General features: G+C 53.0%; 6 protein-coding genes across 6 annotated transcripts; 4 read left to right on the top strand and 2 right to left on the bottom strand.

The window, feature by feature from the left end:
- Positions 1 to 1406: 1406 nt before the first annotated feature.
- RHO25_011900 (uncharacterized protein) lies at positions 1407 to 2952 on the top strand (the record flags this gene model as incomplete). Its single annotated transcript, XM_023603313.2, has 4 exons — positions 1407 to 1478; positions 1542 to 1691; positions 1744 to 1851; positions 1906 to 2952. The coding sequence occupies 4 exons, from the start codon at positions 1407 to 1409 to the stop codon at positions 2950 to 2952; spliced, it is 1377 nt and encodes a 458-aa protein (XP_023454368.2).
- A 400-nt stretch (positions 2953 to 3352) lies between these two features.
- On the bottom strand, positions 3353 to 4501 carry RHO25_011899 (uncharacterized protein; the record flags this gene model as incomplete). Its single annotated transcript, XM_023603312.2, has 2 exons — positions 3353 to 4017; positions 4093 to 4501. The coding sequence occupies 2 exons, from the start codon at positions 4499 to 4501 to the stop codon at positions 3353 to 3355; spliced, it is 1074 nt and encodes a 357-aa protein (XP_023454367.1).
- A 1078-nt stretch (positions 4502 to 5579) lies between these two features.
- On the bottom strand, positions 5580 to 7434 carry RHO25_011898 (uncharacterized protein; the record flags this gene model as incomplete). Its single annotated transcript, XM_023603311.2, has 2 exons — positions 5580 to 7109; positions 7201 to 7434. The coding sequence occupies 2 exons, from the start codon at positions 7432 to 7434 to the stop codon at positions 5580 to 5582; spliced, it is 1764 nt and encodes a 587-aa protein (XP_023454365.1).
- Positions 7435 to 8869: 1435 nt separating this feature from the next.
- Positions 8870 to 9468, top strand: RHO25_011897 (uncharacterized protein; the record flags this gene model as incomplete). The annotated part of the gene is made up of 2 exons (XM_023603310.2): positions 8870 to 9059; positions 9128 to 9468. 2 exons carry the CDS (start codon positions 8870 to 8872, stop codon positions 9466 to 9468), a joined length of 531 nt encoding a protein of 176 aa, XP_023454364.1.
- A 501-nt stretch (positions 9469 to 9969) lies between these two features.
- RHO25_011896 (uncharacterized protein) lies at positions 9970 to 12459 on the top strand (the record flags this gene model as incomplete). The annotated part of the gene is made up of 2 exons (XM_023603309.2): positions 9970 to 10194; positions 10276 to 12459. 2 exons carry the CDS (start codon positions 9970 to 9972, stop codon positions 12457 to 12459), a joined length of 2409 nt encoding a protein of 802 aa, XP_023454670.1.
- Positions 12460 to 12747: 288 nt separating this feature from the next.
- On the top strand, positions 12748 to 13585 carry RHO25_011895 (uncharacterized protein; the record flags this gene model as incomplete). Its single annotated transcript, XM_023603308.1, has 2 exons — positions 12748 to 12902; positions 12958 to 13585. The coding sequence occupies 2 exons, from the start codon at positions 12748 to 12750 to the stop codon at positions 13583 to 13585; spliced, it is 783 nt and encodes a 260-aa protein (XP_023454366.1).
- Positions 13586 to 13774: the final 189 nt, after the last annotated feature.

Raw genomic sequence — 13774 nt, 5'->3', positions numbered from 1 at the left:
ATCCGCCTCAGAGCGCCTTCGAGGGTCGTCGCAAATCATTTCAGATGCATTGCGTACGCTGATTAGAGTTGAAGAGCTGGACCTCGGAAGCCTTCGAGCAACTCCGTGCGTGGTTGATTTCTGGCGCGGCGGACACTCCTCCAACATAGAGGACCTCGTCCGCAGATCCGGAGGCTAACGCACCTAAGCGAAGATTGAAAGCTATGACTTGTTGTTGAGGAGAGTGAGCTGAGGCCGGCCTTCAGCATTCCCTTTCACGTCTATCAGAGAACATCGGACAGCACGGCAACCCGAGCATGCAGCAGCCGACAGACCGCATGTAGTCGTCTCCGACTCCTTGGTCTCGAAATCCGTGATGCCGCTGAGATGGGAACAAGCCACTGGCGAAGCAAGCAATATGTGTACGACCAGTAAAGCATGCCGTCCCGCGAACCGGCATCTTCCCTTGACACCTGAACACCGTTACTCTTGACAGCATCATGCATGCAGCGCACTACTTCCACTCCCACCCGATGTGGTAGATGCAATCGACCCAGTGCCGAAGCATCGGTACCCCAGACGTGAACTGATCGTTTCTGTGCTGACGAGTCCATTCGACGAATTGGAATCTGTGGCGTGATCTGGCTTCGCTTGATCAGGCGTCTTGCGTCCGGGACAAATTACGATACCACTCATCAAACAGAACACCTGACGGTACACGACAACGACTCGAAGATCGAAGACGAACCAGTGCTCGAAGCACGCGCGGACTCAATGCGAATATTACCAGTCAGAAGCCTTAACGCAGTGGAGCTGAAGATTCCCGCGCCAGCATGTAGAACGCACCCCTGTCAACCTCCACCGCTCACGAGATTTTGTGCTCCGTGAAGAAAAGAGCGATTTCCCTGCACGGCCAGATCGATCTTTAGCTCCAAACTTCCGCAATCCCCCTTCTGCACGCTGCACATTATACCCGCCACACTGGAGCACGTTGACGGGCGCAGCCAGCGCGCCGACTCGCCACATGGGTGTGTAGATCTTCACCGTCTCCGCTCACATGGTTCTTTGCTGCACGTTGTGGCAGATCTGGTAGAGTGAGCTTGTCGAAATCCCACGCAGGCCCGCTGCGTCTTCTACATGATGCAGGACGCCGGTGTTCAGGATCTTTGTAGATTGCTTGAGTGATGGTTCTGGAATTCGATGACACGCATTCGATTGCGGAAGGGTATATTTGTGTGCGTCGTCTGCTGCTTTGTGGCACGAGTTCTTGCCTTTCGCGCTGAGCAGGTCTTATATCACTATTGCTTTACTTGTTGAACTAATGTGGCTTGATTCTTGAGCAAGGTATTCGATCGGCGTCTTCGTCTGGCATTTGGACTTGCTCCTACTTTCCGTGAGCTCGATTGTTCCTCCATATGGTTGCCGAAATGTCTCTCTCAGGTGGCGGCTTCAAAGACATCGACCTCGAAGAGATTTCCAAATGGCCTACTCCTAACTATGTAAGTAATATGACCCTCCACACTGTTCCAAAACAGACGCTGACCATTGTTCTGACACTCTAGATCAATCCTGTGCGGCGAACATGGATGCCAGCTTTTCTGCTAGTATGGCAAATAGCAGTGACGATCATGCTATCGGGGAGGTTCTACCTAAGGGCAAGAAAGTTGGCTGGAACATTTGGTCTTGACGATGTGCTCGTCTTCCTCGGATACGTGAGTATGCGAGATGGTCAAGATACAACAGATCTTTCTGACCCGCCACTAGTTATTCGCCATCGGCATGACTGTGGCGACTTGGATACTCACAACAGAATATGGCCTCGATAGACATGCTTGGGATAACAAAATCGATTGGGCGGTCCCTGCAGCTTTGGTATGTCACTGAACAACGCCGTGACTATGATGCTCAAGGCTGACCAGAATTCAGACCGGCTGGATAGCTCAAGTCCTCTTCGTAGCAGCAACCGTCTGCACCAAACTCTCGATCCTCCTATTCCACCGCCGCATGATAAAAGAGACGCTCAACCGCCGATGGGTCTGGACACTTCGAGCCGCTTTCATTTTCACCTGCTGCTATGGCGTTGGCGTTTTACTCGCCTACATCTTAGCATGCCGACCAACAGACGCGATATGGAATGCTTTCAGCCCTACCTACAAGAAAGAATATACCTGCATCGCAACTACAAAAGTTGCCGTCTGGGCCGGCGTCCTCAGCGTCATCAGCGATCTCATCGCAGTCGCTGTCCCCTGCTTACTACTCAACCACTACAACCTCGCCATCTCCTTCCGCCAAAAGATCGTTTTGAACTTGACCTTCGCACTCGGATTAGTCGCTACTGGAGCGGGAGTCGCTCGGACATATTACCTCTGGAAAATCCGAACAACAATGGACTCAACCTGGGTCGGACACACTTTCTTCGCATGGTCGATTGTCGAATGTCAATTGGCTATCATGTGCGCTTGTGCACCCTCGCTCCGAGCTTTCTTCCGAAGATACGTTCGCGATACGTTGAAGAGGTCTTTTGGGAGCGGAGTTTCGCATTATGCTACTGGGACGGGAGAGTCTTTTCATAAGAATTCTCAGGCTTTGACGGAGGATCATAATGGAAGGGTGTATCAAGAGTTGAGACCGCTGGAGTCGGGTGTACATGGCGTTCAGTATCCTCCGCCTGTGATACTGGATGAGAGTGCGTATGAGCGGAGAGTGTCAAGAAGGCCCGGGACAGATGATGCGATGCGCTACGATGCGGTGATGAGATCTCGGTCGCCTTCGCCTGTTGTCACGACGCCGGATGAGTTTGAATGCTATGCGAACGAGCGTATGAGCAGACAAGGGCAGATGATGCGAGACAGGCAGTCTCGGACGGAGTCAATAGTGGTCAGGATGGATGTTAATAATGACGGTGATGAGATCAGCAAGGACAACGGTAACAGAAGCGGAAGTGGGCGACAGTACGCGGCAGCGAAACGATGACATGACTGAGTGCAATGAAACAAAAAAGAAATAGTTCAGACGTCGAGGAATGAATAATTTCCACTTCATCTCGTGCATTCATTTCTTCTCTATCACGTGTCGAGCCATGTCGACGCCAGAGTCTATGATTCATCTTTCGTCCCTGGCATTGATCTATCGCATGTTGCGCATAGCTGCAGATGAGGACAAATGCCGTTCCCCGGAGACGCTTGCTTGCCGACCGGAACGGCGGACAGTCGCCTCGGCCACGTTGACGCTGTGTCACACAGGAAGATTTCCTTCGATCCATTGCCATCTCGCGTGAAGAAGAGGCGTCGAGCCACGCGTAGCAAACGCAAGCCATCCTCCCAGACCCATTCTTATGCCAACCACGCCTTCTCCCGCATCGTGCGTCTCTTCCCTAGAAGACCTTATTCATGGCTGCATGTGCCAATTCCACACCCAAAAACGTCGCCGCATTCGCAGGCACCGCTCTCGCCATCGCAGGACCCAACCCAGGGAAGAAAGCCTTCACACCACCTTTCCCATAAATCTCCTTCACGCACGCCGTAATCGTCTGCGCCTTATCCGCACTCTGCAATTTCGACTTGATCGTATCAACAGGAAACACAGCCGTCCACATAGCCACGCCAGCAGCTCCACCAGCAGCCATAATAGCCGTCAAACTCATCTGCCCGGGCTTCCCCGTAACCGGATCCTTAGGCGTCAAATTCTTCTTCAAAATCTCATACGTCGCGAAATATGCCGCCGAACCCGGTCCATCACGAGCGAGAGTCATGACGCTACCGCGGTAAACAGAGCGGATTCCACCTTCTTTGTATAATTGTCTGACGACGTCTCCGCCGCCGCTGTAGCGCGGTTTCTCGCCTGGTTTGAGCTCTTTTTGGCCTTGGATTTGGAGGATGATTTTTACGCGTTCGAAGGGCGCGGTGATGGCTGTCATGGGGATGGCGGAGAAGAAACCTGCGGCGCAGACTTGGCCGACGGAGTATTGGCCATTTTCGACTGTGGAGAAGCGGTCGACGAGTTGTTTTCCTACGCCGTAGGCCCAGAAGTTTACGGCGACTGTGGTGGGGAGGAGAAGTTAGGATATGTGCTTTCAGTTGTCGTGTGGGATGGTTGAAGGTGAGAACAACTTACACATGGGTGTTACACCTACGAGCGGTGCAGAGACACCGGCGTAGAGCCCTCGCACGGGACCTTCTCGTGCAATTGTCTTCCGCACCACGTCCATTGCTCCATTGTAGACGCCCTTCTCAGCTGTCTGTAATCGCACCTTGACCAGATCGAAAGGATGCCCGACAACGACTGCACAGACTCCTCCTACTCCTCCTGCTATCAGGTCTCGCAAGCTCTGGTATGCACGTTTCCCTGTCTCCTCTGCTATTTCCTTGAGCTCTTCCTTCGATGTGGGAACTGCCTGTTTGGCATCTTGGAGAGTCTGTTGTGCCGTGTCTTTGATCTGATCGGCGGACGGGATCCTTTGCTTCAACTCAGCCGCCTTGTCCTTTGCAGACTCCTTGACATTGTCTGCCGTGGAAGAAGTCATACTGGGCTACGCCAGCGAAGTGTCCGGTATCGGGATGCTGCTGTTCGGTCGTCTTCGGTGCTTAGGATGTTCTGCTGCTGAGGAAGAGGCTGGAGGGACAATGGGACGACGGGAACGCTGAGCAGGATCTGAACCTACACACTCGCTTATCAAAGAGGAGGCAGAACGCGCACTCAAGATATTTCTACTTGGTCCGTAGCTAGGCACACGTCGCTGTTGCTAGCCGGATAGCGTGCATTTGCTTGGGAGCTCAACTTTGTGCCGAGGTCAACAAGGTTCACACGTTCCTGGATTGCGACAAAGCCCGTTTCGCCGTGCTTCCGAATCTCGTCCGACTGTTATTGCTATTTGATGCGAGACCTATACTCCACTTCCATCCAAATGACCGGCTCACATGGGCAAAGTGAGCTTGGACACAGCAGCTCAGCTCTGCGAGTTTGTGCTTTTCACATGCGCTCCCGCTCCCTGACGTACGCTTGGCAGAGAGCTACAAAGAGCTCGAACCGGTCTCCGGCACCTTTCATGGACGGCTAGGCATGTGATGGAAGTGGAGCGCTTACAGCCGGATCTCTGCCACGGCACACTCAAGCACGAGATTCGACATTAGCATTGCTGACGTTCCAGTCGTTGTGAAGACCGACAACGAATACTGAAGCTTGTGTTCACAGCGTCCTCATATGAGCTAGACATCGATATATTTACATGCAGGCCGCCTGTGTTGACAGTATGTCCTCATACCCATTACATCTTTCTTTGTGAACAGCCTGCTCTTGTCGTATTAGCCCTGAAGCTCGCGTTCAGGTCGCGCTGTAGTCTGTATCTCATCCCCAAGCTCATCAGTTGGAGTCTGGCCCAGTATGAGCACGTGGTTGGCCTCCGACTCTCTGTGTCTTGCTTGGTACTCCGTGACCTCTCTCGGCACTGAGGATTCGAAGCGTCTTCTTCGCGCAGACACCGCAGGCCTCTTAGTTTTGAGGCTGCATCCTCGCAATCGGTCTCGAGGAGAGAGCCAGAGCTATCGCAGCACCAGTCTGCATTTCGCTCGGCTGGGGGGTCGACGGTTCTCCAGAGTCATCTCTCAGCCCGCATGCCCATTGACACGAGTCGCTTCTACCTTGCGTCCATGGAGTCCTTTACCCACGAAAGTATCCCACCTGGGTCCACCAAGTTCCTCTCGCGCACGACGCTGCAAAACCAACTTCTGCGCAGCCTGTCTCAACATCGTACTCGGCGGCGCATACGTGTCGATGTTCTTATCATATGGCCGGCTCAGATACTCCTCCGTCACCTCTTCCATCATCGTCAAGCTTGCTCCGCCTGGCACAGTGCGCTCTTCTCCGGTCTTGGGATCCGTCCACAGCCCTCGATCCCAAGAGTCCAGCGGCATATTCTCCAGACCGTGCGAGACATTCAAGCGCTTGTACCAAGTGTGTTCGCCTTGTGCGTACTCGCGCATATGCTGGTGTTGGCGTTCACCTTCCGTGTACTTGATCAGAAGATTCTGTAAGACCGCTCGCTTCTCCATGAAATCGTTGACGACTTTCATGCGGCCGAACCAAGAAGGCCAGTTTGTTGCGAAGCCGTCTCGTGCCTGGTTTGGTCGTCCTGTACCGACGCTGAGCATGAGTGCTGGCTGCTTGGCTTTACCTTCGTACAAGGCGTGGAATTCGCTTAAAGCTGCTGCGCTAGGGTTGTTCTCTCGGATGCCACCGTCTTTGAAGTGGACTTCACGCTCGACGCCAATGTCGTCTACTATGGCTTTGACCATTTGGAAGTAGAATGGTGCGGCGGATGTGGCGCGAGTCACTTGCCAGATAGGTATCGCATCCGCTCCTTCGTTGTATCTAGTGATCCAATTCGGTGTGGACTCTCCGTAGAATTGAGGGTACGATCGCAGGAGGTAGGCTTCATTGATGTTCTCGTTGTGGGTGGCCGCTAGGCAGCATGATTGGCAGACACGAGGCTTATCAACATCAAATGGGACAGGCTTGCCCATAGCATCGACTGAATTTAACTCCAAAGGATGAAGGTCATTCCCGTCACAATTCTCGTGCTCGTGGCAACGACTACTCACGATATCTCTCACTGCCTGCTCAAGCGGCTCGTGGTGGTATTTGGTCCTCAGGGGTATCGAGCTGCGTTTCGTGCCGAAAAGGTCGTTGCCAACTTTGCGATACAGCTCGAGGGCTTCGGTTACTGACATGCGTAGTCGCCCGAGGATAGTCGCGATCAGGCCACCCGTCGATGTTCCGTACATGAAATCGAAGTAGTGACATGGAAGAAGCTCTTCCTCTGAAATGGCTTTCTTTGCCGACAGATCACTGGTGAGCTCGTCTTCGGCTATTGCTGTAGCAGCTCTCTGTGGCGCAATTTTGCTCTCGGGAAGATCGACGTCGACGCCGTGGGATTGTGCGGTTTGATAAGAGTCTTTGCTTGACTGATTGTGCGAGCCACGTCGTCCTCGTGCGGCTCCCGACTGCGCTTGTTCGATGTCGTTCATTTCGCGAAAGGATGTCGGGCTGTCGGTGCGCATTTCTGTTGGGCTGTCTGTCCGTATCTTTACTGTCGAGTGTCCATCGTAGTACTGTTCCCATACCCAGATCTCGTGCTGCAGGTATCGTCAGCATCGCTCTCAGGTGACCTGTTGTCCGCTTGACGTGCGGATGCGCTTGGGCACTTGTGGGGAGATGGCCACTTACCATCAGTGCCTTAAGGATGAGCAAGCTGCTGTATCCGCGTATGCCACCCCCATCGCACGTTAATATACAGGGGTCCCATGGATCTCCAACGCCTCGTGCCCATACCCTCCCTGCCTTTTCTGAGTCTCCCGTCTCTTCTCTCCTCGGGACACTCGGTGCTCGCGATGAGCCTCTCGTTTGCGAGCCATTTCCACCTGCAGCCGCCACCGACAGTGATGATGTACTGTGATCCATAGCGGGCGTAGACCGCAGGAAATCCCACGGCTTCAACGGTATCGCATCCACTTTGTCGACGCCACTATGGGCAATGGACCTCTGTTGACAGCTGCGCTACTATTCCAATGGGCTGGGAAAGCTGACGCGAAGCTGGTATTGAATTGACTAAGCGATGGCTGCCTGGCTCTTTCTAGGTGTATGTGTATCGCTGGGATCCGGTGGTCGAGCGAAGGGCGGTGGGCTGTGCTACTTGGGATCGCGGTGGGTTTTGAATATGTTAGCTGAGAGAATGATCGTGTCGAAAGTGACGCGCAGTAGTCTGGCACACAGGTCCGATGGGAAAGTCACATGAAAGTCGAGGTCTCGGAATGTAGGAGGTGCCGGGTGCTTCTTTCAAATAAGGCCGCCCTTCTTGAGTCTTCTGGTCTTGTGATCTGCCTTCTGCACTGTGGGTGTGAGTGAAGTCGTAGCAGTCTGGGATTGCAAATGCTACGCTAGGACGCTATGCAAGACACGAGCGATTTATTGAGACTTTCCTACAGAGGACAAGTCGAGCAAACATGCGCGAGCGAGGACAGAGGTCCCCACAGGCACACTACTCACCTTCAGCCTCGTGACGGCTCCATGGGAGATCTTCCACGACCCGCGCCGTAGGATTCGTTCTATTCTCCGCCCGGTATAGCGGGTGTGGCTCAGGCAGAAAGGGCTGCTGCATGCAGTACAGTAACCCGCATCTGCAGCATGGCGATTCGGCGAAGCAGTGATTTCGCCCAAAGCGAATGCGATTCTCCCAAGCGAGCGGATGCCCGTTTCACAGTGCACTCTCGGTGCAATCAGAAGGCGGCAGGCGGGCTGTGCCTGATCCTCCTGATCCTCCGAGCACAAAGATGTGAGCATTCTTAGCAATGCCGGTGACTCAGGCCTGACCGCCGACCACGGTCAGAGGCGCGGATCGCATCGTCGTAACAGTACTTGGGTACTTCGGACAGTAGGCCATGGGGTGCAATCAGAAGAGGTGATGGTGTCGCACAAAATCATGTGTGAGAAGCGATCGGAAGGTGTGTGGCGCAGCATTCACGGAGTGGCCTGTGCAGTTGCCAAGTCCAAATGACGAAGGCGCGTTCCTCCCCGAACACGACACATCAGGTGCACACGGCAGCGACGTCCGGCCAGTCTCGATCACCAACGCACACCGGCAGTGCCTTGCTGCTTGCCTGACTCTTCGCCTGACGCCGAAAAGCGAGTCGCTACATAGCGCAAGAGGCGCACGCCCGTCTTCTCCATTCTACCACCACTTTCGCAATCTGTCTCAGGCAGTCGGTCTGTTGGCCACAAGACGTCCAGCAAACAACACAAAGACTCTCCTAACCTCGTAGCGCTCGGGTCTTCTTTCGTGACTCACTCTCTCAACTCGTGCCTGGAGGCCGCCAGTAAACAGGTCACGCACACCATCATGGCGACGCAAATAGACACCGGCGCAACGAGAAACGCGACAGGATTGACAGATTCAACGCATAGCAGCACTTCGACTACTGCCTCCCGATACGACTTGGACGAGGAAGATACGAGTCCGATCTTGCTGTACAAGTATCGCGGCGGATTGCAGACCTCGTCGCAAAAGGACTTGTGTGCTTGGTTAGACAGTAAGTAGCGATCGAACAACACTTGATTGGAGCTGAGCAGCCCTTCACATTCTAACACATCCCTCCAGAAGATGAAAACTTCCGCGTCACAAAGAAGGAGATTCCTCGATTATCATCATACGTCGAAGTGAAGCGCCACGATCTCTTCCTACCGAACGAGCAGGTCGAATACCGCAACACACCGAACTACGATTCAAATCTTGCATCAATCAAAATACCTGCGATGGCATATTGGAGTCGCTTGATCTTGGGAGGATATGACAACCTCTATATTGTCTCGCCCGAGACGTCGCCAAATTCAAGTATCGCAGACGATGACAGTCGGAGACCAAGTCCTTCGACAACTTGGGGACAAGACAGCTTGGAGGATGCACGTATTGGTGCACAGGATCACGCGGCGCTGCAATAACCGCTTGCTGGAGGGTTGTTCCTTATGAGCGCATGACTTGATGAATAGCATATTCTATGACAGTAGCTGATATGAACGAGCACGTACACCTTCATGGCTGCGCGAGTGATCGCGCAGTTCAAGGTCTCAATTGTGTTTTCAAGAGAGATGGTAGCTGTGAGGCATACATGTCTCCGTGCCAGCATGGGACCAATACCTGTCGGCTGGGGATATGCCAAAGCAATACTGATAACAGAGTACTGCTATGATCGAGTCAAGCAGAAGAATTGCTCATGTTCATCCTTCTCGGTTTGCTTGTTAACAAGGGACAGCAACATTCCCATGCCACGCGATGTCTCCACATCACATTAGAGCATACACTGTTCGCCTTACGAACCACGATGGCGTGATAGCTCGAACGCATATCGCCGAGGTTACGACGAGAAGACGTTATCAGTATGGATCTCAGCAAGCTCAAGTTCAACATCTTCCAAGAACAGCGAAAAAGTAAAAGAAATTATCATGAAGCAACTATCCGCCTTCGAGCGCGCCGACATTATAGGTCCATACCATGCCCCAGAAGGACTCTATGACTATACCAAGACGCTACCATTCCTCGGAACTGTCAAAAGCAACGTCACGAAACTAATTGCAGGGCAATGGACAGAAATCCTACTAACATATGAAGTCGGGGCTGCTGGCTTAGCAGATGGTGCATGGATCAAAGCGACTTTCAAATTCTACTCTGTAAGTTTGATCACCCGTCATCTCCTCGAACTAAAAGAGCCTTCAGACATCCGGGAAGTATCTAAAACTAAATATCAATAGGACTGGGCCCTCTTCCAAACTTCCGACCGCACAAAACCAAACTACATCTCAGCAGAATACATCCCGCGCGACCTCCACCCCAACCAAACTCCAGCAACAGTCCAATCCCTCAACATCCGCTTCGACCAAAAAGGCCACGAACGCCCATTCCAAAAAGCCATCATAATCGACATCGTCGACGGTTATCTCAACCCCGGAGATAAAATCCTCATTCGCTTAGGCGATAGACGCTATGGAGGAAAAGGGACTCGAGTTCAGACTTTTGTTGAGAGGAAGTTTAGGTGGAGATTTTATATTGATCCTGTGGGGACTTCGAGGTTTGCGCCTATTCGGCCGGATCTTGAGTGGGAGATTGGGGCGGGGGAGATGGAGAAGTTGAGTGTGGGGAGTTCGAGGTTGGTGAGGCCGGGGGTGGGGTTTAAGGTGTTTGTGCATGTGGAGGATGTTTGGGGGAATGTGGTGAGGGATGTGGAGGGGTTGGTGTTTGGGTTGGTTGTGAGGGAAGGGGATGAGGTGGTGTTGAGGCGAAGTTCGAAGGTGCCGGATTCTGGATGGAGCAATGTTGTGTTTGAGGATCTCACGCTGCCTCGTGATGGACGGTATACTATTGAAGCGGAAGCACGGGGAAGTAACGGAGAAGTGCTGCTGAGAAGCACAACTCCCATAACTGCTTCACAGGCGCTGGGCGTACCGAGGATCCTCTTTGGCGATCTCCACGTCCACTCGGACGACACAGTAGGCACAGAAGATTCGACCTACAACTTCACATATGGCCGAGATATCGCTGGCCTCGACGTTCTTGGCTATACCGCCAACGACTTCCAAATTACCAAGCAGAGATGGGAATCGACATTGTCATTGATCAAAACACTTAACAAGCCCGGCTCATTCGTGCTCTTCCCTGGTACAGAATGGTGCGGCAACTCAGCTGCTGGCGGCGATCATAACGTCGTCTTCCTCGCGGATCCCGATACCCATCCACCACAGTTCCCATTCGACAAGCATGGTAACGTAGCACGTTCGTTCGAATGGTCTGAAGACGGACCCGTGGACCTTGTTCCTGGAGCTTGGCCACTCGACGAGGTCTACGCAACATATGCTGCTGACAGCGAAGACCACCTCTTGATCCCTCATGTGGGAGGTCGGCGCTGCAATCTAGCCTGGCATCATCCGAAACTGGAGCGCCTTGTGGAAATCGGAAGCGCTTGGGGACATTTCGAATGGTTGTTACAGGACGCTGTGCGGAGAGGCTGGAAGCTAGGAGTTTGCGCCAATTCGGATGAGCATCGAGGGAGGTGTGGTGGAGGTGTACCTGGTACTGCGGTGTTTGGTACCAAAGGTGGTTTGACGGGTATTCTGGCCTCTTCGTTGGACCGACAGTCGATTGCGGACGCTCTGCGTGCGAGGCACACGTTTGCTACTACGGGGCCGCGGTTGGTGGGACTTGTGACTACGGATGGGGGACAGGTCCAGGGAGATGAGATTGAGGCTTCTGGGAAGGTAAATTTGCACTACGAGTTCTTCGGTATCGAAGGCTTCTCTTCCATCGAAGCGTTTGACGCGACGGGTCGGGTCTGGAAGCGTGACATGTGGCAGGAGTCAGGCAAGGATTGCACCATACTGCGGGTCTCGTGGGGAGGCGCGAGGCTTTACGATCGCTATCGCGAAGCTGTCTGGGACGGACGAATAGATCTCAGCGATGATGTGACGATCAATGGGACGACTGCATTCGGTGGCCTGAGCTACAATCCTGAAGACGAGATCAAACAGGATGGATCGCAGTCAGTCCTTTTCGCCAGCCGAACCAGCGGTGACACCGACGGAGTGCACATGTCCTTCGCGGGAAATCTGCCGAGCTCGGTCACAGTCTCTGGTAGTATCGGCGGATATGTCAAAGTCGGCGATGCGCTTGCTGGCAATCTCCATAAGCCACAGCCAACTTTCAGCATGAACGCCGACGTAGAAAAGCTTCTTCATCCTGGTTGCAAGCGTATTGAAATCAAAGGAGGAGCTGAGCTCTTCGTCTCTGCTGAGCTTGTGCCAGATCTGCAGCTGCCACTTGAAGTGAGCGGTGAAGTTGAGTTCGAGGGCAATGCGGGAGAGGAAAGAGCTGTGTATTTCGTTGCCCGGGAGTGGAGTGGCGACAAGGTTGTCACAAGCCCGGCATTCGTAAGGTACCTATAGAAAAGATGTATTGGTGTGCAGGAGCAGAAACACGTGCGGCGTAACCTCAAGAAGTGAACTGAAGTGAATGAAGGGCCGAAGCGGCCCCGCAGTGAACGTGCAGTCAAGCAAGTAGTGCCTTACCTAGGAGGTACTTCAACGCACAAGCTCGTTTGCGAACTCCGCGACAACATCAGTCAACACATAGACACTTCCAACACCTTCGCGACACGAGCAAAAATCGCCCGCGCACGCCCAAGAGCATTGCCAAAACCTCAACAATCATCTCAACAATCGCCGCACGGCGATATGTCGTTCGCAAATGAGGTCAAAGACTCCACCAAAGCCATCAAGGATTTCGCACACATGCAGCTTAGGTCGCAGTTTCCGTATATGAAGACCGAGGGCATTGAGGAGTTGTTAACGAAGACCACGAAACAGCTCATATCGGGGCTTGAACAAAAGTAAGAGAATATTTTGCACAAACAAGTCCTTCTATGTTGCTAATAGAATGTTTAGGGAGCAGGAAATGCGTGCAGTTCAGTCCCGCACAAGCTTTTTCTCGCTGTCTGCAGAGCTGCGCAATACAATTTACGAGATAGCTTTGAAGGTCGAGGATGGCATCGATGTCTCCCGAAAGATCGTCATCCGTCAGCATACGGGACTGCTCTTCGTGAGTCGACAAGTTTACGAGGAAGCAATCTCAATCTGGTACGCCGTCAACATTTTCAAGTTCGATATTGGTGATCCGTATTACTGGCCGCATTCGCAGATGGAACCCGAAGACAGGAGCCCTGCACCACAAGATGTCAGCAAGTGGCTCAGGAGCATCGGAACCAATGCAGCTTGGATCACGTCCATCTCACTCGAAGTGGACCTTCCCGACCAGAATCCAGCTAAGAACCTCTGGGACCTACTGACCTTCTCTGATCTTGAGTTTACCGGCCTGACTCTGCATCACGCAGTGCTCAAGTCCGCGGACTTACTTGATGGAGATATGGACCCCAAGGTTTTCACAATGGCGTACCGAGGCGAATCAATGTATGATTCAGCCCAGGACTTGTACCAGGCTGCAGACGTAGACGGCAATGAGCTGCTCACAGATGAGCTTTGGAGCAAAATTCTAAGGAACAAGAATTACTACTAAGATGTGCCTCATAGTCGGCAGTGGGCTGAGGGAAAGGTCATTCTCAACCTCAAGTTGCATCTTTGCGGCACATCGAGAGCAGGTATGAAACAGTCTTTGCTTGCACGGCGGGAGCTGGGGTCGCGCTGCATCGAATGAAGTAAATAAGTGAGCTGACGCAGACCCACAGCTTCAGTAGTTCCGCTGTTC

Source organism: Cercospora beticola, chromosome 8 (assembly GCF_033473495.1).
Source record: "Cercospora beticola chromosome 8, complete sequence".
NCBI classification, from domain to species: Eukaryota; Fungi; Ascomycota; class Dothideomycetes; order Mycosphaerellales; family Mycosphaerellaceae; genus Cercospora; species Cercospora beticola.
Note: the sequence above shows the minus strand (reverse complement) of the source record. Positions and strands in the feature narration are given on the sequence as shown.